Source organism: Podarcis bocagei, assembly GCF_964188305.1.
Source record: "Podarcis bocagei genome assembly, chromosome: 16".
Taxonomy (NCBI): Eukaryota; Metazoa; Chordata; class Lepidosauria; order Squamata; family Lacertidae; genus Podarcis; species Podarcis bocagei.
The window spans coordinates 36,175,427-36,201,563 of record NC_138142.1 but is presented as its reverse complement, the minus strand read 5'-3'; the positions used below and the strand labels follow the sequence as shown (position 1 = coordinate 36,201,563).

At 50.1% G+C, this 26,137-nt stretch overlaps 1 protein-coding gene across 4 annotated transcripts in view; it reads right to left on the bottom strand.

The window, feature by feature from the left end:
• Positions 1-1,132: 1,132 nt before the first annotated feature.
• Positions 1,133-26,137, bottom strand: part of LOC308575111 (mothers against decapentaplegic homolog 4-like) — a 36,767-nt gene continuing 11,762 nt past the window's right edge. For 3 of the 4 annotated variants that reach the window (XM_081173612.1, XM_081173611.1, XM_081173613.1), the window contains exons 2-12: positions 21,294-21,548; positions 14,337-14,511; positions 12,204-12,299; positions 11,382-11,591; positions 10,222-10,362; positions 9,966-10,121; positions 8,245-8,298; positions 7,970-8,153; positions 5,730-5,898; positions 5,121-5,259; positions 1,133-4,552 (exon numbers count right to left, since the gene is read on the bottom strand). In XM_081173612.1, coding sequence (XP_081029738.1) covers positions 4,341-4,552; positions 5,121-5,259; positions 5,730-5,898; positions 7,970-8,153; positions 8,245-8,298; positions 9,966-10,121; positions 10,222-10,362; positions 11,382-11,591; positions 12,204-12,299; positions 14,337-14,511; positions 21,294-21,530 — 1,773 coding nt within the window. In that variant the 5' untranslated portion in view covers positions 21,531-21,548 and the 3' untranslated portion in view covers positions 1,133-4,340. The remainder of the gene's footprint in view (positions 4,553-5,120; positions 5,260-5,729; positions 5,899-7,969; positions 8,154-8,244; positions 8,299-9,965; positions 10,122-10,221; positions 10,363-11,381; positions 11,592-12,203; positions 12,300-14,336; positions 14,512-21,293; positions 21,549-26,137) is intronic. The other variant, XM_081173614.1, reaches the window with a different exon arrangement.

The window sequence follows — 26,137 nt, the reverse complement described above, 5'->3', positions numbered from 1 at the left end:
CTTTTCCGATTTCTCCGGCCTGTACACGCATTTTAAACTCTTCTCTTAAGGACTAGAAACTTGCATTCGAAACGAAACCGTGAGATTCTCGGGATGTAGGATTCTGCACCCACTACTGCTTCCTGCCCTCTGTTGGAATCTACATACATATAAAAAAGTTCTGAAAATGCTTTTTTAAAGAAGCCTTTTGAAAAATACATTGAATTTTCCATAATGCTGACCATTGCCACCTAGTGTCACATTGTATATTGTGCTTAAAACATACAGTGGTGCCCCGCAAGACGAATGCCTCGCAAGACAAAAAACTCGCTAGACGAAAGGTTTTTCCGTTTTCGATTTGCCTCGCAAGACGAATTTCCCTATGGGTTTGCTTCGCAAGACGAAAACGTCTTGCGACTTTGTTAAACCGTTAAAACCGTGCTTCGCAAGACGAAAAATTCGCTAGACGGCAAAACTTGCGGAACGAATTAATTTCGTCTTGCGAGGCACCACTGTACTTCAAACATTTTATTTGCAGCTGTATAGCTGAGTCCTCTCTCTCTCTCTCTCTCTCACACACACACACACACACATTCACGGAATAGCCACAGCTATACCCATAAAATGAGGAACCTCAGCTCCCAAGGCTCAAATGTGGCCCCCGAGCCTCTCTGTCTGGCCCCAGTGACAATCTCCCCACCGCACCCTCGAGTGGCCCTGCTTCACACATTCCCGTGTTTTGGGCTGTGTCCCTGAACTCTGATATTGCTGCCTCCGTCTTCCCTACATGGACAATAGGGAAGGAGTGTGAGATGGTGAAGAAGCTAGCCTAATGCACAGAGGTAAAAAAATAAACAAATCTACATTTGTTGCCCCACCCACTTTTGTTGCCCCCACCCACCATTAGCATATGGCTCCCATAAGGTCACCCAGAGGGGAATCTGGCCCCTGGCCTGAAAAAAAGGCTCTTTGCTCCTTTCGTGAGAGAACTTGCTTACACTACTAGGCAAGGCAGCCGATGGGCACACACCCCCCACTTACCCTGGAGGCTCCCCGCTATCTTGAAGGGCCGATCTTGTGTTGGGCAGTGGCAGAAATCCAAAGGGAAAGCCCAGCTGCCTTTCCAAGCATGAGAAGCAAAACACAAGCCACGTGAAAAGCAAAATCTCCTTTAAATAATGGCTACTAAAAACGACAGAACTGTCAGAGGCAAAACAAGAGGAATCAAACAAGTGCATTACAGAGGAATGTCAGTGCGAAATAACAGGCCCGAAACCACAGGATTGGGCCCGGGACTGGAGACCCTAAGCCAGCCTTTGCTGACCTGATGCCCTCTCCAAAAGCGCTGGCTGGGCCTGTCAACAAAACGTCTTGAGAGGGCTCCCACCGCTTTGGCAAAAGCTGTCTTAATCTGTTCCTGGCTGAGTGCCGTGCCCTGTGCAAGACCCAAGGACTGTATAAGGTTGCCCTCTTATCAGGAATATATAAAAACCATTCTGGGGGCTCCACTCCTGTACCTTTAAAGCCCCCTCGTCTACAGAAACGTCGGTGAAATGTCCTCACAGCACAGAAATTAAGAAAAAAAATCATCTGCAGTGTTATATGTGGTTTGTTCGTTTCAGATCAAGCCATGGTTAAAAGACGCAGCTACAAAGGCCCGTCAGGAAGTTGGCAACGTTGTTGAGTCAAGAGATGGGGTGATCACATCCGATCTTCCCAGTGGATCTCCCTTGGCAAATCCGGTTCAGCGTGGCACCATTCCCCTCTGTCCTCACAATAAAATGGCTGATGGGGGGTGTTTGGTGCAGTCTTTTGCACGGGTGTTGGCAAGGTATCAGACTTCCCTCTGAGGAGGGAGCAACATACGTTGTTACTTGTGCTGGGGGTAGCCAACATGGCGCCCTGCAATGTTGTTGGACTACATATCCCATCAGTCTTCCCCAGCATGGGATTATAATCTTGCCACATCTGGAGGGGGCTATGCTAGCTGCTCCTGGATTTATGCAGTCCAGGATCCAGCTGCCAAGTGGCTCTGCTCTACTGTAAGCGGTCCCAGATAGACAGGGGGATGTCACAACATGAGTGACATCTGCTGGAAAGACCTAGGCAGCCGTCACACAGGTCTATGGAGCAGAGGAGCAGAATGAAGACAGCTACTTTCCCTCCATTTTCAGGGCTCATGTGCCTTTTTTGGTCAGAGTAGCAGGCAGAAGTGCAACAGGTACAGCTTTTACACACAACCTGCCTAAGGAGCAAAGCTGCGGCTGTTGAATTTTGGCAAACTAGACATCTGTTTTAAAAAAAAAAGGAAAGCGATCACACTACATCAACCCCTCCTGGCTTTCCTGACGGCCAGAAATCTATAAGAGGCTTTGCCCCCATAACCTCATCTCCCTGCTAAGAAAAAGGGGCTGCACCAGTTGAACTGGTGCCTGTCACCACCAGAGATTGGTGGTTGGCTGGCAGATCTGTCATGAGCATAGAAGCCATTCCGTAAGTCAGTCTGTACAGTTCAGTTGGTTAGAGCGTGGTGCTGATAATGCCAAGGTTGCAGGTTCGATCCCCGTATGGGACAGTTGCATAGTCCTGCTTTGCAGGGGGGGTTGGACTAGATGATCCTCAGGGTCCCTTCCAACTCTGTGATTCTGCTCCCAAGCCAGTCAAGAGCCTGCAATCTTCATATAAGGTCATGCAGCTTAAAACACCATTTCCCCACCACCCTGCTGCTTACCCTCACAGTCACAAAGGGCTAGAAACTTGGCCACAAAAGATGAATTTCTCCAGAAATGCTATGCCCTGATACCACGTTCAACCTATTTTCCTGAGCTCCTGCAGAATTGGCCCCACGCACATAGCTCCAGTTAAGTCTGCAGTGGCCCAGGAAGGAACCAACCAGCTAACCAACGGATATGTCGTGGGGCAGAATTTGGGGGCCAAGGCTGACTGCTGCCTCCCACAGAGATAAGAGGTCCAGTTTGGGTGGCAAACCCCAGAGATTTGAAATGGGTTGTTTGATCAGTTAGGCTTTTGGTCCCCGCCCCCCGGCACAATTATTTGGTGTTTTGAACTGCAACCCAGTAGATTCAAGAAATCTAGATTAATAGATTCTGCGACATTCACTAGATGGAATCTGCATGGGGTAGGGAAACACTGCTTCTGCGTCAAGAAGCAAACATTTTGGCTTGGTTTCCAGATGATGAATGACCACATCTTGGCCGACAATGTTTTAGAGGTTTCGTTACAACATGATTGCACTCACCACCTGCAGATGTGGGGGGATACAAGTCCCATGGAAGAGTAAGACCACTTGAAATCAACAGGAATGACAAAGCCCACAGATTTCAACGGGCCTACTCTTGAGTTGGAGTTCGTTGATTGCAACCCTTTATAACAGGTGGAGGAAAATCTTTGACCTTCCAGGCCTTGTTGAACTACAACTCCCATCATCCCTGGCCACTGGGCCATGCTTGCTGGGGCAGATAGGAATTGCCATTCAGCCTCATCTAGAGGGTCAGAGGTTCCCCACGCCCAAATTTGCAAGTGCTTCATTTTTGCCCTTTCCGAGTTGTCAGGGGCATCGTTCGACTCGATTACTTTAACTGATTAAAGTCATATATTGCAGCCTCTGTTTGGGGATTTAAAGCATAAAAATCAGAGCTGGCCAAATATGTCCTTGCACGACAGGGCAAAGGACAATATGGCTCCCTCCATTTTGCGTGCTGGGAAGCATCACCGGTGGTTGGGTTTCTCTTCAATGCTGGCAATAGCACACCATCCTCTCCTAGGGCAGCAACAACTTGGGGGGGGGGCTAGCTAAGGGGCTGCGAAGGAGCCCAGGCTGCAAGTCCAGCTCTGCACGCACACATCCTTGCTGCCATTCCCTGCCTCCCAGGATTTGCCACCTGAGTGGCACCTGCCTCCCTCTACCTAGCGGTAGGACCGGCTCCTAGAAGAACGTCTCTAAGAGCCAGACTTTCAGATGTGTGGGGGTGGAGATTCTCAGCTGCTCAGCCGAGCCGCAACCAGATCGTTGGTGCTCAGGAGAGAAAAGCTGGCGAGAAAAGGACCAGTCCTTTGAGATGGCCAGAAAGGTGACCCCCTTTGAAGTCATTCATTCCGCCATTGGTCTGGGAACAGAGAAAGTTGCGGCACCACTTCGAAAGGCGGCAGGGCGTGTTCAAGGGAAAATTCCGCCGTCTCGGTCCTTTCGGAGACTCCAGGGAACTTGCCCCCACTGCTATCATGAGCGTGGGGGCCAGAGTCTCCTTCGCAGCGCCGACGGCAATCCCCGCCCCTCTGCAAACCCCAGAGGCTGCGGGATCGGCGAGAACCTCTCCGTCTTCCTTGCCTTGCAATTTAATCTAGTTGATGGAGCCCGGGTCAGCCAAGGGCATGGTGTGGAGGACTTCATCCAGGAGCTGGAGGGCTCGGTGCAAGTGGACTTCGATCCAGCAGGGAGTGTGCTTGATGCTCTGGCGGGGGTAGTCCGGCCCCCAGCCCTTGACGAAGCTCAGGCGGAGGATGCACAGGCGGCGGAGGTCGTCGACGCCAATGCCGGCCGCAGCTGAGAGGCCTGGAGGGAGAGAAAGGGAAGAGTGCAAGGCTTGGCTGCGGCTGTGGCTACTGCAGCTGCACCTGCAGCACACCAGGTGATATCTGTTTTTCAACATCGTGATAGATCACCAGCTAAACATTGCGCTATACAGTGGTACCTCGGGTTGCGAATGGGATCCGTTCCAGAGCCCCATTCGCATCCTGAACAGAACGTAAGACGCAACTGCACGTCAGCGCGGGTCGCGTTTCGCTGCTTCCGCGCATGCGTGTGACGTCATTTTGACCATCTGCGCATGCGCGAGTGGCGAAACCTGGAAGTAATGCGTTCCGTTACTTCCAGGTCACCGCAGAGCGCAACCCGAAAATACTTATCCTGAAGCGTATGTATTCCGAGGTATGACTGTACCGATATATTGTTGTGTCTGAAATAAGTACGGAGCTCCATAGAGGCATTGGGTGGCTTCACAGTTTCCCCCCGCTTCTTAGGGTTGCCATACGCCCGGGATTTCCCAGACATACCCGGAATATTGCAGTCGGAAGTAGCGTCTGGGTGCACCTCAGTGGGGGTGAATCTACTTGGCACTTACCCACAGCTGGCGCGATGCCCCCCACGGAGCCAGGCCCAGGGATGCTCCCCGACACAGCGGCCGCTTGAGCCGCTGCTGCCGCCTGCGCTGTCGCTGCTTGTTGGTGCATTTGGCGGTGGCACTGGCGAAGGTCAAAGACCTGCATGGAAAGGCAGGAGCGAGGACTCTGTGTTAGAAACTTCAGACCTGCTGTGAGCAATGCTCAGGAAAGATGGCAGCTGTCAACCCGTACCACCAGGAAGGTGGCAAGGTGACAATATTAATGATAAGATGATGATAATAATAATAATTAGACAGGCAGAGGTACTTGTGGTGTGCACAGACACCAGCAAACCTATTCAGACACAGGATTCAGTTACATTGCTTTTAAATTTTCTTTATTTTATACTGAGTCAAACCAACAGCCCTTGCAGCTTTATACTGCCTACACTGTCTGGCAGCAGTTCTCCAGGGTACCAGGCAAGGGACAATTCCAAGCCCTACATGGAGATGCTGGGGAATTGAACCTTTGGTACACAAAAGCAGATGTTCAGAGCTATGGTCCTTCCCTGTTAGATTTGCCCTAGGCAACCCTCTTGCTCCCAGGCCCTCAACAGCACCGGCCCTGACCTTGATGTAGGCGCCAGGATAGATCTTGTGCACAGCATCCCCCGGAGCACGCCCAGCCTCCCGGTCCAGGTAGTAGCTCTGCACGAAGACGGCGTGGTCACTCAGACATCGCATCCAGACATCGCCTTCCCCACGGCACTGCAGCTGGACTCCTTTCCCAATGTGCAGCCTGGAAAACAGAATACTCCAGTTCCCCTTCCTGCCTGGTTCCCTGTCCCAAACTGTCAGGGGTAAGTCAGCAACAATAAACAACAAATCACTCAGGGCCAGTGAAGTTAAATCTATATTCAAGGAGACGAACCACAGCTCAGGCCTGGTGGTCTCAGCAACTCTTCCTAGGGGGTCTTGCCCCAGCGACACAGTTGCAAAGACTTTCCCATCTCTCTCTAAGGCTCCTCCTTTCTCGGGTTTATTCCATGCAGTCTTAAACCATGTCTGCACACAACTATCTTTTCATTTCTGTGTGTGTCACAGCAACCTGCCCCAATTCCTCTCCAGCCTCCACTTCGACCGCTGATTCTGGACCGCTCTCTGCCACAGAATCCGTTAAAGAGTGCCACAGCAATTCTTCTTCGGTGGGTCTTGCCCCTAGGAGGCAGTTGCAGAGACTGAAGGCCCCCTCCTTCCCACAGCTGCCCTAAACCTCCTCCTTTCTCCAGTTTCCCCCAAGCAATCTGAGACTGTGCCTGTTCAAAGCTAACTTCTTCTCCACTCTTTTCATGCCTCTTCTGGTTCTGGGAACCAGAGGGGAGGAGAGTTTGTTGCAGCAGGAGAGGGAGACCAGCCTGACTTCACCAGCCTGACTCATCTCTGCCTCTTGGCCTTCCTACTCTCCAGCGTCACGGTCTTGTTTACGGGTCGTCAAAGTCCTGGTGGAGGATGTCGGGACTGGGGGCAAGACGGCGGGGTGGGAGCAGGAACAAGAGTCTAGAAGCCAGGAGTCAGGAAGCCAAGGGTCTGAGGGTCAGGAAGCAAGGAGTCAAGGAGCCCAAGGCAGGAAGTGTGTTGCTGTGGCAAAGAGCCAAAGGGAAATGCTGACCTTATATCACTTCCCGGCTCTTGCCACCTGGTGCTGTGAGTTACCAATCGGCCTCACCTGTGCGGCCGTGCCTTGCCTCATCAGAACAAACTTAGGAAAGCCCCAGTCCTGCAAAGCCCTGCTAGTCACAGGGCCTGGCTCCTGCACACACTCCTGACATCCAGTTTCTGCTTCTGCTTCTGCCTCTGATTCTGGACTCCTCTCTGCCACAGATTCTCCCTGCTCGCCAAAGCCTGTTGCCTCTGCTGCTTCCGACATCTCCAAATACCAGTCTGCTCCCTCCAACCACTCGTCATCACCCCAGCACCAATCCCTGGGCTCTGAGCCGGGGGTTCCCTGGGGGTTCCCCGGCTGGTACCTCCTCACCACTCCTCAGCATCCAGCCGGTCAATGACTCCCGCTTCCTGCAACAGCCACGATTCTGTGCTGCTCGGTGTTTAGCTGAAGTTGCCGTTCTGCACACCTTAAACCTTCCTCCCTGAACCCTGCAATTAAACCCCATTCTGTCCCCAGTCACTGCCACTTAGGCACTCAACCCCTCGACATCAGAAATAGCGGGAGGGTTATTTTGCGATGGAAACCCGTTGCTCTCTGCGTGCACCTTTCACACTGAGGTCCAGCTCCGAGGGCCTTCTGGCGGTTCCCTCACTGCAAGAAGCCAAGTTACAGGGAACGAGGCAGAGGGCCTTCTCGGTAGTGGCACCCGCCCCGTGGAACGCCCTCCCATCAGATGTCAAGGAAATAAACAACTATCTGACTTTTAGAAGACATCTGAAGGCAGACCTGTTTAGGGAACCTTCTAATGTTTAACACACCACTGTATTTTAATACCGTATTTTTCGCTCTATAAGACGTACCAGACCACAAGACGCACCTAGTTTTTGGAGGAGGAAAACAAGAAGAAAAAAAATCTGAATCTCAGAAGCCAGAACAGCAATAGGGATCGCTACGCAGTGAAAGCAGCAATCCCTCTTGCTGTTCTGGCTTCTGGGATAGCTGCGCAGCTTGCATTCGCTCCATAAGACGCACACACATTTCCCCTTACTTTTTAGGAGGGGAAAAGTGAGTCTTATAGAGCAAAAAATACGGTACTTTGTTGGAAGCTGCCCAGGGTGGCTTGGGAAACCCAGGCAGATGGGCTTGGTATAAATAATAAATTATTATTATTATTATTATTAATCTCCCTCCCCACTGCCCTGACCTGGCGCGCTCGCTGGTGTCGGTGCGGTGGACGTTCGAGAGCTGTCCCAGGCAGAAGCGGTCGCCGCCCGAAGGGTCCACGTATCCATCCACGGTGACCACGGCGCAGTTGGCAGGCACCTTGAAGATCTCGCCCACTTGCACGTCCATCTCGAAATAGGCGATCGAGCACCAGAACTCGGGGCCTGAGGAGAGCCGGGCATTCATCTTAAAAATCCGGGCCGTTGTGGGAATGGGGGAGAGAAAAAGTCAAATGAGGGAGGTTGTGTCCCTTACCAGGGTGACTGGAGACTGGCGGCTGGTAGGGAGGCGAACCGTGATGAGCAGGCCCTGAAATATAAGGCAAGGAGGGGTTTTGTGGTAAATAGGGACAGGAATGCCAAAACCTTTGCTCTTCTGTTTCCTACATTCCCTATACAGTGGTACCTCAGGTTAAGTACTTAATTCGTTCCGGAGGTCCGTACTTAACCTGAAACTGTTCTTAACCTGAAGCACCACTTTAGCTAATGGAGCCTGCTGCTGCTGTTGCTGCGCCGCCAGAGCACAATTTCTGTTCTCATCCTGAAGCAAAGTTCTTAACCTGAAGCAATATTTCTGGGTTCTGCAACCTGAAGCGTATGTAACCCGAGGTACCACTGTAACTCATTCCACTTCCCAGAGCGGAAGTTTGAACCCAGGACTCCTGGCCCACAGACGCTCTCTAAACCACCTGTGAGCTTCAAAGCTACTGTTGGACTCCAACTCCCAGCAGCACCCAGTCAGCATGGCCAATGGCCAGAGATGATGGGAGTTGTAGTTCCAACAGTGTTCTTGGACTCCAGCTGATTCCTGGGAACCTGTAGTTTTGTCAAGGGAGCTGAGAGTTGCTAAAAGGAGACCCCAATTCCCCCCCCAGCTACATTTCCCAGAATTGCCAGGGAAGAGGGACCGACTCTTAAACCACTTTGGGAATTGTAGTTCTGTGAGGGGGAACAAGGGTCTCCTAACAAACCCCAGCAATTATAAAAACTACTGTTCCCAGAATTCTTTGGTGGAAGCCAGGACCGTATAACGTAGTACAGTGGTGCCTCACAAGACGAAATTAATTCGTTCCGCAAGTTTTTTCTTCTTGCGAGTTTTTCGTCTTGCGATGCACGGTTTCCCATAGGAATGCACTGAAAATCAATTAATGCGTTCCTATGGAAACCGCCTTCAGACCAGGTCCGGGGACAGTCTGTCCCCCGACCTCTTCTGAAGGCTGGGGGGGGGGGACAAGGGCTTTTCTTCCCACCCCCAGCATTTTAAAAAACCCCGGGACAGCGGAGGACTTCTCCGCTGTCCGGGGCGATCTTAAAATGCTGGCGGGCGGCATTTTAAAATCGCCCGGGACAGCGGAGGACTTCTCCGCTGTACGGGGCGATGTAAAAGCCCCTGGGAAGGCAGGCAGGGGGGACAAAGACTTTTGCCCCCCGCCCGCCTTCAGAAGAGGTCCTGGACCTCTTCTGAAGGCGGGCGGGGGGCGGAAGTCTTTGCTCCCCCCCGCCTGCCTTCAAAAGCCGTCCGCGATAGCGGGAAGCGCTTCCCTGCTATCCTGGACTGCTTTTAAAATGCTGGCGGTGGGGAGCAAAGCCTTTCGGCCCCCACCGGCCTTCCTGGACCTCTTCTGAAGGCCGGAGGGGGGGAAAGGCTTTGCTCCCCACCACCAGCATTTAAAAGAGGTCCCCGGAGATTTCCCTATGGGCTTTCTTCTTGCGAAGCAAGCCCATAGGGAAATTCGTCTTGCGAAGCGCCTCCAAAACAGAAAACCCTTTCGTCTTGCGGGTTTTCCGTCTTGCGAGGCATTCGTCTTGCGAGGTACCACTGTATAACTCCTGGTGCAGTTACATGATTCTGCCACAGGGGGCAGCAAGATGAATAATGCCGTTTTGTGGGGGAAAGTGAACTGCAGTGGAACCGAAACAGTGCTGCAGACACCCAGGGCCCTCCTTTTTTGCTTTGTTTTGCTTGCCAAGACGCACAGTAATGGTTTGAATGGTGAAGAGGAGGCTGAGGGTAACTCCGTCCGTTCTGCTGCTGCTGGGGAGCGGGGAGTGGAGGCGGGGTAGGCTCCTGGCACCTCCCACTGGAGCTGAAGCTTGGGGTGCCGCTATTCCCTGTCCAGTTGGTTGTTGAATCTTCCAGAGGCCCGGGGAAGGAAGAGAAGAAACAGGTGAGAGCTTATCATTTGAACGCCTCCATCCTGCACCCAGCCCAACAACTGCACCTTATACTTACTCTGGTAGGGCAGTTTGGGGGCACACCCATTTTGCTGGGCGCTCGGGGGAGCCGGAGAAGGGGCTGGGGGGTGCGAGGGGGTGGAGATCTGAAGAAGACCCTCACCATGAAGGAGAGGGAGCAGGGGCCCCCCAGGAGGGCCTAAGAGTGAGCATGAGAGAGAGAGAGAGAGAGAGAGAGAGAGAGAGAGAGAGAGGGAGATCAATTTTATCTGCAAGCTACTATTGCAGATTCATTTCATTTCCCCATCACATTGCATTTCTCTTTTACATTTCACCAGCATGTCACATTTCCCCATCACAGATCCACCACATTTCCCCAACATATTGCATTTCCCAGTCATATTGCATTTCCCCATCGCAGACCCATTGCATTGCCCCCATCATATTGCATTTCCCTGTTGCAGATCCACCACATTTCCCCATCATATTGCATTTCCCTGTCACATTGCATGTCCCCATCGCAGGCCCATTGCATTGCCCCCATTATATTGCATTTCCCAGTCATATTGCATTTCCCCATCACAGATCCATTGCACTGCCCCCATCATATTGGATTTCCATGTTGCAGATCCTCCACATTTCCCCAACGTATTGCATTTCCCAGTCATATTGCATGTCCCCATGGCAGGCCCATTGCATTGCCCCCATTATATTCCATTTCCCAGTCATATTGCATTTCCCCATCACAGATCCATTGCATTGCCCCCATCATATTGGATTTCCATGCTGCAGATGCACCACATTTCCCCATCGTATTGCATTTCCCCAACATATTGCATGTCCCCATCGCAGGCCCATTGCACTGCCCCCATTATATTGCATTTCCCCATCACTGATCCATTGCCACCATCATATTGCATTTCCATGTTGCAGATCCCCCACATTTCCCCAACATATTGCATTTCCCCGTCATATTGCATTTCCCCAACACTGATCCATTGCATTGCCCCCATCATATTGCATTTCCCCATTGCAGATCCACATTTTCCCAACGTATTACATTTCCCCATCACATTGCATTTCCCCTTCACAGGTCCATTGCATTTCCCCATCGCAAATCCAACCCGCTTGAGAGGAGGCGAGAACCGTTCCTTTCCCTTTCCCTTATGTCTCCCTTCCTCCCTGCTGCTGCCTCCCCCCCAAAAAGAAAGAACTTACCTGGGGGAGACAAAGGCAATGCTGGGTAGATGCCAGCGGTAGGATGGGGCGGTTCCGGAAGCTGCAGGGGCGATAAGGGCTGGTAGGGCTCTGCCTGAGGAAGACCGGCCTTGATCCCAGGGCCGGGGTGATCTGCCGGCGGAGGAGCTGGGACCTCCATCTGGATACAGTCGGGAATGAACTCCTCTTTCACGAGCCGCGGGGGAGGCGCTGCAGGGGGGCGGAAAGAGGAGGCGGCACAAACACGGTGAAGACGGGAGAAAACAAGCCGGCTGAAGCAGCAACTGCTGTTCAGAATGACATCTGAAGGCACAGGGAAGCTTTTCATAGAATTATAGCATTGCAGAGTTAGAAGGGAGCCGAGGGTCATCTAGTCCAACCCCCTGCGAAACAGGAATATGCAGGTGTCCCTTGCGGGGATCGAACCTGCCGCCTTGGCATCATCGGCAGAACGCTCTAAGGATGTGATATTCTGTCGTGTTTTTGTATACAGCCGTACCTTGGTTCTCAAACGGAATCCGTTCCGGAAGTCCGTTCGACTTCCGAAAAAGTTCAGAAACCAAGGCATGGCTTCCGGTTGGCTGCAGGAGCTTCCGGCACTCCATCGGAAGCCGCGTCGGACGTCTGGCTTCCCAAAAATGTCCGCAAACTGGAATGCTCGCTTCCGGGTTTGCGGCGTTCGGGAACCAAAACACTTGAGTCACCAGGCGTTTGAGATTCAAGGCACGACTGTATTCTGTTGGAAGCTGCCCAGAGTGTCTGGGGCAACCCAGTCTGATGGATGGCATATAAATTGTTGTTGTTGTTGTTGTTCAGCAATACCTGGAAGGTCAGAGGTCCGCCCCCAGTCCTGTCCTAGGCCATCATCCAGAAAAACAAAGCAGGATTGTATCTCACCTGTATTCTGGATGTTCAGTCCTGCAGAACGAGGGAGAGAAGAAAGTGGGTGTGTTATATATCCTAGGAGCTCCAGCCGATATTCTCTGAGGCCAGAAATGTGCTTGACATCTTTCCGCAGGGCCTGCAAGACAGAGCTGTTCCGCCTGGTCTTTGGTTTGGACTCAGTCTGACCCTTCTGTTTTCCTCCCCTTATGGTTTTGATCTATGGGCCACTTTTAAAATGAGGCTGCATTTTAAATTGCATTTTAACCTGTATTTTAAATTGGGTTTTTTCCCCTTATTATGTTTTTGATGTAATTTTACTGGTGTTTGCCGCCCTGAGCCCGGCTCTGGCCGGGGAGGGCGGGGTATAAATAATAATAATAATAATAATCATCATCATCATCATCATTATGTCCAGCCTAGGGGCTCGATTTGACTGACGTTTCAACGAGGAGCCAGCGTGAGACCCTTTCTGGTCCAACCCCCTCCCTTCTCCCCAGCTAACCTCCTAGGCCGAATGACATGGGCTGACATCTTTTCTGCCCCCCACCGCTGACCCGGTGCCTCGCGATGGGTGCCTCTGACCATGTGCAGAGTTGGCCTGGGAGCCCGTTCAGGGGCCCCAAGGTAGGGCTGGGGTATTCAAAGGATAAGAAAGAGAAACAAATTCTTCCTCAGCGAAACAATAAAAAATTACATTCCAAGTCGAACTGTGGCCGAATTGCCTCTGAGCATGTCCAGACAGCACGCAACAGAGAGACAAATAGCCCGTGTGTACACATACACACACATAGCTAAGGTTAAATACCTTCCAAGGGCACGCAAAGTACATTTTCTCTCAGCGGAGCAATTAATATTTTGTTTTGAAAAGCAGCTACAGTCAAGTTGCCTCAGATTGTGTACACTGCCAATTTTCATCTGAATGAGGTGGTTTGAAAAAGCAACACCAGAATGAATTTAAGGACGTGGTGCCTCCAGGCAATTGAAGATTGTCTCATCCAGAAAACACCTTATGCAGAAAATGTGTGAGTTAAGGTATCGTTGTGGGGCTGGGGATAATGAAAACACGGAGCACACAATGTAGGTTATTATTATTTTAATTCCGGCCCTCCTGTTCTGGCAAATCTTCAGTTGGTGGAGATGCCAGGCTGGGCGTAAGAAATTTGGATCGGTTGGCATAGCAACCTGCTAATATCCACTGTGGCTTTATGGAGTCGAATATTTCCATTTACAGATAGGTAAGAAGGCAGGTATGGGACGCGGGTGGCGCTGTGGGTTAAACCACAGAGCCTAGGACTTGCCGATCAGAAGGTCGGTGGTTCAAATCGCTGCTACAGGGTGAGCTTCTGTTGCTCGGTCCCTGCTCCTGCCAACCTAGCAGTTTTAAAGCACGTCAAAGTTGCAAGTAGATAAATAGGTACCACTCCGGCGGGAAGGAAAACGGCATTTCCATGCGCTGCTCTGGTTCGCCAGAAGCGGCTTAGTCATGCTGGCCACATGACCCAGAAACTGTACGCCGGCTCCCTCGGCCAATAAAGCGAGATGAGCGCTGCAACCCCAGAATCGGCCACGACTGGACCTAATGGTCAGGGGTCCCTTTACCTTTACCTTTAAGAAGGCAGGTGGAAATGGCCAAGTGCCCTTTGCCTGCCTGCCTGCCTGCCTGCCTGCCTTGGGAGCAGAGGTGATGTTAGGAGGCTCAGAAACAGTGGCAGAGAAACTTTCCTCTCTGTCTCTAGACGAAGGGCTGCACCCCATTCTGAGCAACTTTCTGGGGGCCACGTGAGGGTGGGGGGGCAGAGGTAAAAGGGGTGCTAAATTTACCTTCGTACAGTAGGCTACACACATTCACACAACCCTCGCTTTCCTCTATCCAAGAGGCGTGATCTAGCTGTGCAAGGAGAGAGTGCAAAGCGAGGGCCGGTGAGGGAGTGTTCTGAGGGCCGGATGGAGAGACCCAGAGGGCCGCATTGGGTTCTCGAACTTGAGCTCCCACTCTTCACAACCCATTGGCCTATTCCGGAGTAGATCCAATGAGGCAGCTGTGGGGGTATTCGGCTTCGACCCACTCACCGATGCCCGGAGACACCACCCGCTCGTAGTGGTAGGGGTTGACGCAGACGCTGTCGTACTTGAGGTCGAAGGCGAATTGGCAGAACTTGACGTGCTTGAGCTCGTTCTTGTGCAAGTCCGGCCAGCGCCACAGGCGGGAGTAGATCACGTGGGGGAAGCCTTTGCGCCCGGCCACCTGGTTGCGGGGAGCAGAGGGTACATGGAAGGGGAAAAGATGGCAGAGGACACCGTTAGCGCAGGAGCGGAGATGGCGAGGGCAAATGCAGACCCTCCAAGTCTCCCTATTTTCCGGGGACCGTCCGGGATTTACAGAAGCCGCCCTTGGTTTCTGATTTGATCCATGAACGTCCCACTTTTCCCTATTTTCATCAGAGAAATGTGGGAGGGTATGGAGTTATGTGACCCCTGAGTAACTATGCAACCTTTAGAAGACATCTGAAGGCAGCCCTGTATAGGGAAGTTTTGTTTTTTTTAATGTTTAATGATTTATTATGTTTTTATATACCTGAAAGGAGCGTCAGCTATATACCTGAAGGAGCGCCCGGACGCAGAGGTCCAGCGCCGAGGGCCTTCTGGCGGTTCCCTCACTGCAAGAAGCAAAGCTACAGGGAACCAGGCAGAGGGCCTTCTCGGTGGTGGTGCCCACCCTGTGGAACGGCCTCCCACCAGATGTCAAAGAGATAAACAACTACCTGACATTTAGAAGATATCTGAAGGCAGCCCTGTTCAGGGAAGTTTTTAATGTGTGACATTTTAATGTATTTTTCATCTTTGTTGGAAGCCGCCCAGAGTGGCGGGGTACAAATAATAAATTATTATTATTATTATTATTATTATTATTATTATTATTATTATTATTATTATTTTATACATGTTGGAAGCTGTCCAGAGTTGCTTGGGCAACCCAGTCAGATGTATGGGGTATAAATAACGTCATCATTGTTATCATGGAATAGGACATCCCTATTTTCATCGGAGAAATGTTGGAGGGTATGTTAAGAGGAGCCCACCTGGAGCAGATTTAAGGGACACGAGGGCCTCTGCTGTGCGGCAGGGGGTTATTTACATATTTATTATTACATTTTTATGCCACTGAAGAGCTCAACACGACCCCGCTCTACATTTCATTCTCACAGCAACCCTGAGAAGTAGCTTCAGGCTGACAGACAGTGACTGGCCCCAAGTTGCCCAGCATGTTTCATGACTGAGAGGAGACTCGAACCCAGGTCTCCCAGGCCCTAGACCCGACAATTGCTTCACATGGGCTCTCCACTCACACGCAGGACAGATATGGACCGGGGAACCTCTGACCCCATAGAGAAGAATCAGGGAATCTTTTTTCAGACTGAGGGCCGTGTTCCCATCTGCCGAGGGCCACCTTGCAGTGGTGGGCGGGGCCAGAGGTCCAAAGTGGGCGGAGCAACAGAGGTCCATGAATGTAGATGTTGCCGTTGTAGAGTAGGCTGGCTTCAACACACTCACACATCCTGCAACCAGGCAAGGAAGAAGCACGATCCGGGGTCAAGGAGCCGCTCCGGGCAGGGTGGAGTTGCCTGAATCTCGGGACACTCCTCCGCTGAGTTCCCTGCCGAAAGCCCCACAGGACTCCTCCTCCTCCTCATCACCATTTTATTATTTATACCCTGACCATCTGGTTGGGTTTCCCCAGCCACTCTGGGCGGCTCCCAACAGAACACTAAAAACAGAACAAAACATCAAACATTAAAAACTTCTCCAAACAGGGCTGCCTTCAGATGTCTTCTAAAAGTCAGATAGTTGTTTATTTCCTTGACATCTGATGGAAGGGCGTTCCACAGGGCGGGCGCCACCACCGAGAAGACCCTATGCCAGGTTCCCTGTAACCTCACTTCTTGCAGGGAGGGAACCGCCAGAAGGCTCTCGGAGCTGGACCTCCGTGTCCGGGCTGAACGATGAGGATGGAGATGCTCCTACAGGTATACAGTGGTACCTCAGGTTAAGTACTTAATTCGTTCCGGAGGTCCGTACTTAACCTGAAACTGTTCTTAACCTGAAGACCACTTTAGCTAATAGCGCCTCCTGCTGCCGCTGCGCCGCCGGAGCCCGATTTCTGTTCTCATCCTGAAGCAAAGTTCTTAACCTGAAGCACTATTTCTGGGTTAGCGGAGTCTGTAACCTGAAGCGTATGTAACCCAAGGTACTGGGCTGAGGCTGTTTAGGGCTTTAAAGATCAGCACCAAGACATTGAATCATAGCTGTCAACTTTCCCCTTTGCTTGTGAGGAATCCTATTCGGAATAAGGGAATTTCCCTTGAAAAAAGGGAAACGTTGACAGCTGTGCTTTGAATTGTGCTCGTAAACGTAATGCTGTTGCCAGAGCTGAAAATTCCATGTATCTCACAGCAAAGGGAGAGAAGGAATCAACCCCCATTTTCCTCCAACTCGATGCAAGAAAATACAAAACAAACAGGCGTAGTTTTATCCCCTCCACCCTCCGCAAGAACCTTCATTTCTTTCCTGGGGGGGTGGTGCATGCGTGTGTTGTGGACAGGGCCCTCACACTCATTTTTGGCCCTCGCACTCATATTTCCCCACACGGTTTCTGGCTGACGCTGAGTTCAGACATAACAACAGCCCCCCCCCCTTTCCCCTCGGCTTCAAGAACCAGACAGTGACTCATCCTCTGGGCAGACAGGGAGGGAGGGGGCACAGCGTGGCTAGCAGAGAAAAAGAAAGAGATTTGTTTGGGGGTGAGGGTTAAAAGGGAAGGGGTTGGTGACCCCGCCACCCCCCAAAATGAAACCTCAAGAGTCCTCTTTATCTGGTGATCTGTTGGGCGGGGGTCAAAAATGGGACACGCACACAAACACGCTGCTTCCATCCAAGCCAGCAATAATCCCTCCCAAATTTCAAGGCCTTTTGAGAAGGATTTGCTTTTCGCTCTTTGGGTGGGCTCCGATTTAAAGAGACAAGAAAACGGACGCAGCTGTCGCCTTTCCTTGTCCCGCCCCCCAATATATAATTATTATTCTTAATTTAATTCATTAACCCTTCACCCTTAAGTCCCTGGCAGGGTTATATTAGATTTTTAAAAAAACCCAAAACTTACAACGGCAAGGAATAACACCAAATAACTATAAAAGCCACAACAAAAAGCGACAAAATCCAGACATATATTTAGATTTGCAATGGTTCTGTGTTAGAAATCTTCACTGCTGTTTTCTAAAGAGAGATTACTTTTACCTCATGGGATGTGTGCGCTCAGGAATATAATTGGTTTAATACTTCAAACTGCCTTGAAACCTCTTTGCCAATCGATATATATTCAAATCGCCGCTACCCCACCCCAATCACGGTAATTATTATTTTGTCCGATTTCAAGAGGCAAAATCCTAAGGCAAAAAAGTAGGTCAAGAGGGGATTCAACAATCCCCGGGAGATGTGGGGCAGGGGCTCCTGGACTTACATCCCCTTCCTTATTTGTAGAGCAAGGGGTTGTAACACACACACACACACACACACACACACCTCGAGGGTTTCCCATTGCAGCCTTTCTCAACCTGTGGGTCCCCAGATGTTGTTGAACTACAACTCCCATCACCCCTAGCTAGCAAGGCCAGAGCTCAGGGATGATGGGAGTTGTAGTCCAACAACATCTGGGGACCCACAGGTTGAGAAGCACTGCATTAGGGCATCCGATTGGCTGCTGTGAGAACAGGGTGCTGGGCTGGATGGGCTGCCATTGGCTGGATTCTCTCCAGGACTCTTCTGATGTTCTTATTGTCCCGCCCCCCACACTGGGTGTTTTGCACTACAACTTCCATCAGCCCCTGGCTAGCACAGTCAATGATCAGGGATGGTGGGAACTGTAGTTCAAAACATCTGTCGGTCTTCGCAGTTCTGAGTCACTCATTGTTTAAGACAGAAATGGGAGGAGGGTGGTCAACGACTTTGTCCAGACTCCCACTTTTGGGAATATGGCAACCCCAGCCATGATAGCTGGGGCTGATGGGAACTGTAGTCCAACATCATCTGGAAGGCTTTGGGCTCCCCAACCCTCCTTTATACCTCTGAAACGTCCATTAATATATGTCAGAACGTGTATTAATATATGTTAATATAAATCCAGACGGTGACAGCAGTCACGAAATTAAAAGACGCCTGCTTCTTGGGAGAAAAGCAATGACAAACCTAGACAGCATCTTAAAAAGCAGAGACATCACATGGCCAACAAAGGTCCATATAGTTAAAGCTATGGTTTTCCCAGTAGTGATGTATGGAAGTGAGAGCTGGACCGTAAAGAAGGCTGATCGCCGAAGAATTGATGCTTTTGAATTCTGGTGCTGGAGGAGACTCTTGAGAGTCCCATGGACTGCAAGAAGATCAAACCGATCCTTTCTTAAGGAAATCAGCCCTGAGTGCTCACTGGAAGGACAGATCCTGAAGCTGAGGCTCCAATACTCTGGCCACCTCATGAGAATAGAAGACTCCCTGGAAAAGACCCTGATGTTGGGAAAGATGGAGGGCACAAGGAGAAGGGGACGACAGAGGATGAGATGGCTGGACAGTGTTCTTGAAGCTACCAGCATGAGTTTGATCAAACTGCGGGAGGCAGTGGAAGACAGGAGTGCCTGGTGTGCTCTGGTCCATGGGGTCATGAAGAGTCAGACATGACTAAACGACTAAACAAAACAATAATATAAATCCAACCTCTCAGACCAAGTGGGAAGCAAGAGTCCTTTGACAGGAGGCCACACACTGATTCAAATTTCCATATTGTAAATTAAAGTGTTTGAGATATATTTGATACTATTTAATTTACACTATATATTTATATTATGTGTATGTGCGTATAACATGACACAAGTGGTAGTCTTAATGTATTTCATTATTAAGCCAATTGAATACACAAACAGATGGGCGTGCTTTCACTGACAATGCAAAAGGATTGCTTTAAGAGGGGTTTTTTCTTGAGTGGACCACCCTAATTGGTTGGGATATGAAAGAGCCTGTGGCGCTCCAGCGACATTGCTGGACTCCCAACTCCACCAGCCCCTGACCATCAGCCATGCTGGCTGGGGATGATGGGAGCCTGACCCCACAACATCTGGAAGGCCCATCAATGGTTTAAAATAGGTGCAAGCTTTTGGGCCACAGGGGATCTTATTTTTTAAAAAAGATCTCCAATAACGAAGTTGTTTAGGAAGTTCAAAGCTCCGTCTAGATTTTAGGAGCTGAAAAACTTGCTTCAGACATGCTGTTTTTGCACAGCGGGTAAGGCTGTAGCTCCGTGGCAGAGAGCACCTGCTTGGCATGCAGAATGAGGCAACTCTCATAGACACACTTTTTTGTGATTTAGAGCATGGATGAGGACCCTCAGGCTCTGAACTCGCCATCCTCTCCTGGGCTCCACTGTGCACCCTTTGTGCTCCTGCTGCGCTGGGGTGCATAACCGAACCCTCATCGAGAGGGGAACGGGTGCAAGCGAGCGAATTAGCCTACTGCACAAAAGTAACGTTTATAGTCATTGCATTCACAGCTTAAATTTAAATAGAAATCGTGGGGCATGTTTTCTTGTTCTTTCTATTCTGATATCCGCCACCATTTCATTAATCCAATTTTACAAAGTAGGAAAATCCAAATATTGATTATCTTTTGACTGACCGGTCTCCTGAGATTACTGCAAAAATACCTAGATTTCTTGTGCAGGAGCCATAGCTTGTCGGCGCAGGATCTTGTCCGAACTACTGACACCTCAAATTGTCCCTCATCATTTTAATATAATTACTTCATATTCCCCACTGTTTTTGTATATTTTACATTGTTTCTAATGCCTATATTTAATATTGTACTTAATGTACCCTACTGTGTTTTCTGTCTTTTTGTTTTCTTCCCTCCTCCTCAACTGGTTATTGGCTGAAATAAATTAATGCAACCATTCAAATCACCATTACGTCACTTTAAACAGTCATGGCTTCCCCCACCCCATTAATTCTGGGAGCTGTAGCGTGTTAAGGGTGCTGAGAGTGGTTCGGAGAACCCCTTTTCCCCTCACAGAGCTACAATTCCCAGAGGGTCCTGTGAAGAGGGGCTAAACCACTCTGGAAACTATAGCTCTGTGGGGCCTCCTTGCAACTCTCAGCATCCTTAACAAACTACAGTTCCCAGGATTCTTTGGGGAGGCTGGAACTTAGTTGAATACAACTGTACGGTGCATTTAGTGTGCCCCTGGGCACCTTAGTTTCTTAAGGGTGCTGGGAGTTGTCAGGAGATCCCTGCTCCCCTCAGAAAACCGCAGTTCCCAGAGTTCCCTGGGAAGAGGGACCAACTCTGGGAGTTGTAGCTTTGTGACAAGACCTGACAACAACTCCCAGCAACCTTAACAAACTACAGTTCCCAGAATCCTTTGGGGGGGGGGAAAGCCATGAGTGTTTAAACTGGTACCAAGAAGACAAAAACTTCAAGAAAGAATTTGGGAAATTTATAACTTACTTAGGAGACCGCTGTAAGCAGATGAAAACATTAGCAGGATTTTAATCGCACTTGCAATGTGACAGATAAGGTGGGTAATATGGATAGATATAAAACATAGACGAGGATATAATATGCAGCTGAAAATGTTGAAATTAGGACCCAGTGGCGGGATGAGGCGAAATCTCAAAATGCGGCTATGTATTTGGCATTGTTAAAAATCCAATTAAAAAAATAAATAATTTTTATTAGTTTTCATTTTGGAAAATGTGTGTTTACAGTGTTACGTAGTGTTCTTTGTTTAATTTCCATTTTTTGAAAAAAAGTAATAAAAATTAATTAAAAAAATAAATAAAGTGGTATCATAGCGCTTTAAATGTGTCGTGTGACTGTGGCCTCACTGGGGAGACGGTAATGCCTCTAGCTGAGTTGGTGGAGCGGTGGTGGCACTGTTGTTCCCATGCGCCGGCTGTGCTACCCCGAGAAACCCCAGCGCCACGGGTTTACCTGCAGGCGGCCATCGAGGGTGCGCTGGATGGTGACGCACTTGCTGGGATGAGCGCCGTTGGTGGTGATGGCCGTGATGAGGGAGTCCAGCTCATCCTTCTTCTCCTTCAGCTTCTTGACCAGGCTCTCGATGGCCCGCTTGGCAAACGACTCGTTCTCCCCGCCCTGCCGGTGGCACATCAGGCTGTGCACAATGCTCAGGCATGCATCGCTGCTGCTGGGCTGGCTCAGGGACATGGCGGGAGCAGCGTTGTTCTGGACGGGGGGGGGGGGAGAAGCCAAGCAGACAGCCATCAGCCTCCCCCACACCAAATAATACAGTGGTGCCCCGCAAGACGAATGCCTCGCAAGACGGAAAACTCGCTAGACGAAAGAGTTTTCCGTTTTGCAGGTGCTTCGCAAAACGAATCTCCTATGGGCTTGCTTCGCAAGAGGACAATGTCTTGCGGGTTCCTGCTGGTTTTTTTCCTCCCCCCGCCTTTTCTAAGTCGCTAAGCCGCTTATCAGCTGATCCGATCAGCAGATAAGCCGCTAATAGCGCTAATCCGCTAATCCTTCAATGGGCTTGCTTCGCAAGACGAAAAAACCGCTAGACGAAGAGAATCACAGAACAGATTCTTTTCGTCTTGCGAGGCACCACTGTAATAATAATAATAATAATAATAATAATAATAATAATAATAATATGGAGATACATAATTCGTCAAGTTTCCCCAAAGAAGAAATTGATCTTTTAATGGAATACCACCTTTGGAACTCATCGCCTCTTGATATCAGGCAGGTCCCTTCCCTTCTTTTCCGCATCGGCTAAAAAGGTTTTCGTTTAGAGAGGCCTGCCCAGACTGGTGTGTGTTTTAATCTATTTCTAATTTAACTTTTAAAAAATCACTTTATTCATTTTATTTCAAAGCAGTTTGCTGGAGGGAGGAGATAAAGCAATGAAATCGTCAATAGGAAAAATGGACAGCAACAGCTTAAGACTTTTGAGAGGTTAAAATTACGGTAGACAAAAAAAAAAGAGAGATAATTTTATTAGAATCGTAGAATTGGAAGGGACCTTAAGGATCATCTAGTCTGACCCCACTGCAACGTAGCTGTCTCATACAGGAATCGAACCTGCGACCTTGGCATTATCAGTACCAAGCTTTACCTTGGATTTCTGTAATCTTTTTTCTTTTACAATTGAGCAGTGTCTAAATTTCACAAAATAAAATCAATAAACAAACAATGGCTTGTCCGAATCTTTCAAGCTATGGGACAGGAACACTTTATTCAAGAGATGCTCCATGCTCCATGCAGTGTTTCAAAAGGCTGGCAGCCTCCAGACTCAAAACACCGTGTTGTGTTTTATTAGATTATAAACCTGAGGACAGAGATTGGGTTTCTTTTCTGTTTTTAGTGCACTTGTAAAATGCTCCGGGAGCCCCCCCCCCTTTTTTTTGGCTGACGAAACTCTTTTAGTCAATAAACTTACAAAATTCTTTAAGTAAACAAACTTACAATAAAAAATTTTTCTTAAAAAAACAACCACAACCAGATTCAGGAAAACTGGTGGAAAGCCTTGCTGGAGACAGAATTACTGTCTTTTTCGCTCCATAAGATGCACCTGACCATAAGGCGCGCCTAGTTTTTAGAGGGGGAATGCAAGAAAAAAAATACCGTATTTTTTGCTCTATAAGACTCACTTTTTCCCTCCTAAAAAGTGAGGCGAAATGTGTGTGCGTCTTATGGAGAGCATGCAGGCTGTGCAGCTATCACAGAAGCCAGAACAGCAAGAGGGATCACTGCTTTCGCTGCGCAGCGATCCCTCTTGTTGTTCTGGCTTCTGAGATTCAGAATATTTTTTTTCTTGTTTTCCACCTCCAAAAACTAGGTGCGTCTTGTGGTCTGGTGCGTCTTATAGAGCGGAAAATACGGTAATATTTAAAGGAAGCGCTGAGCAGAGCCTGTATGCATCCCCAGCTCTGCTCAGCGCTCCCTTTAAAGAGCTGCGTGGAGCGTGTGTGCGGCGCTTGCAGGCTTTTCCCCGAGGAAGGAGAAGGGCAGCCTGTCACTGTCCCTCCTCCGGGAAAAGCCCCCAAGAGCCCCACACACGCTCCACGCGGCTCTTTAAAGGGAGCGCGGCTCTTAGGGGCTTTTGTGGGAGGTGGGGGAAGTGAGAGAGCCTGCGGAGGCTTTGCGCAGTGCAGCGCTCCCTCTAGAGCCAGTGTGGTGTAGTGGTTAAGAGCTGTAGACTCGTAATCTGGGGAACCGGGTTCGCGTCTCCGCTCCTCCACATGCAGCTGCTGGGTGACCTTGGGCCAGTCACACTTCTTTGAAGTCTCTCAGCCCCACTCACCTCACAGAGTGTTTGTTGTGGGGAAGGAAGAGAAAGGAGAATGGTAGCCGCTTTGAGACTCCTTCGGGTAGTGATAAAGCGGGATATCAAATCCAAACTCTTCTTCTAATTTTTCTAGCTGTTCTGGCTTTTGGATAGCCCCAAGAAGCCTCCGTGGGGCACAGGGATGAAGGCTCCCCATGCCCTGCGGAGGCTTTGCACGGCTAAGCCAGAAGTTAGAAGAGCTAGAGGGAGCGCTGCACAGCTCTCCCTCTTGCTGTTCTGGCTTCTGGGATAGCCTGCGAATCCTGCATTCGCTCCATAAGACGCACACACATTTCCCCTTACTTTTTAGGAGTGCTTATAGGGCGAAAAATACGGTAACTAGTGAACAGAAGAAGAACAAGCCTTGTTGAAGCAGAACCAGCAAGGCCGCTTCAAGGATGGGTCCCGTCACACCAACCCGAGAGAGTTTTGAGAGTGTCAGTAAGCTTATAGAGGTGGACCCAGTCATTATTGTGGGCTTAAAAAAAAAAAAGAACTTTATTTTGATAAAGTCCTACACACCAAAGACTCCTGATTATTTGGGAACATGAGATGAGAGGACTGGTGGGTCAGCAACTGAAGAAGGAACAGAGAGAAGAAATACCGTATTTTTCGTCCCATAGGACGCTCCGTCCCATAGGACGCACCTAGTTTTTTTGGGGGGAAATAAAGGAAAAAAATTTCCCCTTTATTCCCCCCCCCCCAAAAGCAGGTTGGGGAAACCGAACCAGGTCGAGGAACACCGGGATGGCGGCGCTGCGCCTCCCTGCTGTCCCCCGAGCTTGTGGGGCTGCCCGATGTCTGCCCGGCGCGAGGGGCGCTCTGCCCGCCAGGCGGCAGGCTGCTATCCGCAGCGTGGGGAGCCCTGCGCGGAACTCCTGCAAGGCTCCCCACGCTGCGGATGTCTGCCCGGCGCGAGGGGCGCTCTGCTTCAGGGCGACCTGCTCGCTGGGCGGCAGGCTGCTATCCGCAGCCTAGACATCCCTGCGGGACCTCCCGCAGGGCTGCCTAGGCTGCGGATGTGTTCCCGAAGCGCCGGGCACTATGCTTTCAGGGCGCCCAACGCTCCGGGAAGCAGGCTGCTATCCGCAGCCTAGACAGCCCTGCGGGACCTCCCACAGGGCTTGCTAGGCTGCGGATGTCTTCCTGAAGCCTGGAGGGCGAGAGGGGTCGGTGCGCACCGACCCCTCTCGCTCTCCAAGCTTCAGCAAAAGCCTGCATTCGCCCCATAGGACACACCCAGATTTCCCCTTCATTTTTGGAGGGGGGAAAGTGCGTCCTATAGGGCGAAAAATACGGTAAATGGACAGTGCTCCCAATGGAGAGATGTGGAAAGCAGAGTCCCACAAGACCTGATATTGGACCTGTTAAGGGTACTGGGAATTGTAGCCCTGCGAGGGGCGAGCTACAGATCCCAGGATTCTTTGGGCAAAGCCACATGCTTTAAATGTATGGTGTGTTTATGGGACCCTCAACAGTTCAGGGAAATGTTTTAGCACACATAAACAATTTCAAGCTGTTGGGGGGGGGGGGGACCTGGTAAAACCTGACACAGTTCAAGGATTCTATAACACGGCTTTAAAAAATTCACGTGATTGTTTTTGTGTGTCAAGGGCAAGTATGAACTGGGAGGGGGGGAATACAAAACAACCCCCTCCCAAATGATTCAAACTTATCTCCATTCCCTTGAGAACTAGAAATCTGCTCGTTTCTTTTTAATGAAAAGGGACGTCCTTTGGTGGATGAGCTCCGAGCTCAATACAAACACTTTGTCACAAATACTGATAACACACACAGAGCGCAGGTTTTACGGCAAATGTGCTCCTGCAAGATGTAGTGACAGCAAAACGTTGGGATGGATAATTTGGAAGAGGATTAGGCAAATGAACGCAGGATAAAGCTACCAATGGCTATGCTCTAACACAGGGGTCAGCAAACTTTTTCAGCAGGGGGCCGAACCACCGTCCCTCAGACCCTGTGGGGGGGCCGGACTAAATTGGGGGGGGGGGAAATGAACGAATTCCTATGCCCCACAAATAACCCAGAGATGCATTTTAAATAAAAGGACACCTTCTACTCATGTAAAAACACGCTGATTCCTGGACCATACGCGGGCCAGATTTAGAAGGTGATTGGGCCGGATCTGGCCCCCGGGCCTTAGTTTGCCATCCCATGCTCTAACTACACTGTTGGAGGCAGTATGCTGGGAATCGCATGAGAGGAGCACGCTGTTCAGCTTAGTCCTCGCTTGTGGGCTTCCCATTAAGATTTCTGGCTGGGTAATGCGAGAACAGATGGCCCTTGGGCCTGATCCAGCAGCCCTCGTGTTGTGATATTATCGCTCTCCGCTACCCACTGAGAGCTAGAAACTTACTCGATCCTTTTTACCGAAAGGGGGCATTCTTAGGATGCTCGTAAGATTATGCTCACATGATCACAGCGGTACCTCAGTTTCCAAATGTAATCCGTTCCAGGAGACCAT